Source organism: Sycon ciliatum, chromosome 13 (genome assembly GCF_964019385.1).
Source record: "Sycon ciliatum chromosome 13, ocSycCili1.1, whole genome shotgun sequence".
NCBI lineage: Eukaryota > Metazoa > Porifera > Calcarea > Leucosolenida > Sycettidae > Sycon > Sycon ciliatum.
Window position 1 is genome coordinate 3659434 of NC_088655.1, and position 2500 is coordinate 3661933.

Consider the following 2500-nt stretch of genomic DNA (forward strand, 5'->3'; position numbering starts at 1 on the left):
GATCCAGGGAGTTCTACTGAGGGCGTTCGATTTAATATGCCCGCGAATCAATTCATGAATCCATTCATGAATCGATTCCAGGGCTCATGACATGAAAATCGAACGACTTGAATGCAAGCAAATGGATTCATGAATCGATTCAAGTGCGTAATCGGACGCACCCACTGAGTGCGTTCGATTATGCACGCAATCGATTCACGAATCGATTCATGAATCGATTCGCGCTATTCACATCACCCCATGTGAATAGAGTGAATGGATTCCGAATCGATTCCAGGGCTCATGATCTGAAATCGAACGACTTGAATGCATGCAAATGGATTCATGAATCGATTCAAGTGTGTAATCAAACGCACTCACTGTAATGGCAGAGCGAAGAGGGAGGGGGGGGGGGGGGGGTAGCATACTCGGTATTCTTTATCATTCACGTACCTTTCTACCCCTGTAACAGTCGATGGCCTGAATTGCTACGCTGACGAGAAACAAAAAGGACCAGAAAGCAAGCAAAGCCACGGCCGCAGTCGTGTAGCACCATGAAGCATTGGTTGTCTTGGTGATAGTCTGGTGCTCCTGGCCAGCTTGCGCAGTTGTAACCATAGTAACGGCTGGTACATGGCCAAAGACTGAAGTGGCGGTCGGTAGATTGGTACGTTGTGTAGCCTGCGTCGTTGGTCGAGTTGGCCTAGCACTGCTGGCGCTTGCAGTATAGCTGTAGCGACCTCACTCCCTGAGTATTACGTCATTCTACATACGCATGCGCAAGAAATAAAATCATTCTCTTTGGTCACAACTTCTTCGTTGTCCGGTTGGCCAAAGTAGCCGTCGTCTAGGGCCCGACGTAAAACCCTAAATTGGTGACCCCTGACGCTGCGCTCTTCGGAGTTTTGAGCATGCCATCCCTGAGCTCGGCCCGCCGCAGTTTCCTGCTCGCCTCAACTCTCGGGATCCCGTCAATCGCCGGCTGTTGACGTAAAACTTGAGCCTCACCACCACTCGTCACTGGATCCGCCTCGGAGCTGCTGTGGCCCCTGCCACCCTCCCGGCCCACCTGGATACCCCGCTATCCTGCCACGGCACATCGTCCAGTCGTCTTCGTCCTGGCCTCAAGCTGGAAATTGGCCACCTCCACCCGTCGTACCAGCTCACTCACTGTGCACGCACGCAGGCACACGCCCGGCACCGGACCCCATGGAGCTGCGCTCGCCTCCATCTGTCCCCGCCTCACTCGGCATGCCTCGCATCAGTGCAGCGCTCCTGCTGGTACCCCGCCAAGCCTGCAAGATGCAGCCGCCTCTGACATGATAATACTCCTCTGTCACGCGTACATTTCCTTTCTTTCCGCCTCTGACACGATAACACTCCTCTGTCACGCGTACATTTCCTCTTTTCTTTCTTTCTGCCTCTGACATGCTCTCCACCTCTGTCACGTTAACACACCTCTGACATGTTAACCCGCCTCTGTCATGCATCTCTCTCATTTCCGCTTTCTGCATTTTTGATTTTGTTTCGGCCTTTGTTGCCACGTCTCAAACAAATTTCATACACGCAGCGCTCTCGCTTGTACATATGTATCATATTATTATATTTTTGCCTTTCCGCCTTGTACATGCTGCGCTTTCCTTTCTCTTCTCTTTCTTGTTTCTTGTTTATCGTGCTTCGCTCCTCCCGACCTCACCACTGGCGGGGGAGTACTGTAGCGACCTCACTCCCTGAGTATTACGTCATTCTACATACGCATGCGCAAGAAATAAAATCATTCTCTTTGGTCACAACTTCTTCGTTGTCCGGTTGGCCAAAGTAGCCGTCGTCTAGGGCCCGACGTAAAACCCTAAATAGCTATCTTTGCCGGTGCTGCTAGCCAGGCGATCGGTCGGCGCCTGGCTGCTTGGTATACCGCTGGGATCGCCGCTGACAGTAGAGTTTTCGTCGTTGGTGCTGTTGCCCGAGTGATCTGTTGGCATAGTGACGGAAGTTGCGTTGGCTAATGTCCAGTTACACCTATCGGTGTTGGGAGCTAACGACTCGTGTCCGTACCGGGCGGTACACTTGGTGGACTGGACCAGAGAGCATGAACTGAACGAGTCATCTGCAGAGACGCAGTGCAGAGGACAAGACGAGAGAGAGAGAGAGAGAGAGAGAGAGAGAGAGAGAGAGAGAGAGAGAGAGAGAGAGAGAGAGAGACAGAGACAGAGACAGAGAGAGAGAGAGAGAGAGAGAGAGAGAGAGAGAGAGAGAGAGAGAGAGAGAGAGAGAGAGAGAGAGAGAAAGAGAGAGAGAGAGAGAGAGAGAGAGAGAGAGACAGAGAGAGAGACAGAGAGAGAGAGAGACAGAGAGAGATAGAGATAGATGAGAGAGAGAGAGAGATAGATATAGATAGAGAGAGTGAGAGAGTGAGAGTGAGAGAGAGAGAGAGAGAGATAGATAGATAGATAGAGAGAGAGAGAGAGAGAGAGAGAGAGAGAGAGAGAGAGAGAGAGAGAGAGATAGAGATAGAGATAGA

The 2500-nt window shown here is 51.4% G+C and overlaps 1 protein-coding gene across 1 annotated transcript in view; it reads right to left on the reverse strand.

Moving 5' to 3' along the window:
- Positions 1-720: 720 nt before the first annotated feature.
- Positions 721-2500, reverse strand: part of LOC135829448 (uncharacterized) — a 17554-nt gene continuing 15774 nt past the window's right edge. Inside the window, exon 5 of the mRNA XM_065341852.1 lies at positions 721-2086. Coding sequence (XP_065197924.1) covers positions 1809-2086 — 278 coding nt within the window. The 3' untranslated portion in view covers positions 721-1808. The remainder of the gene's footprint in view (positions 2087-2500) is intronic.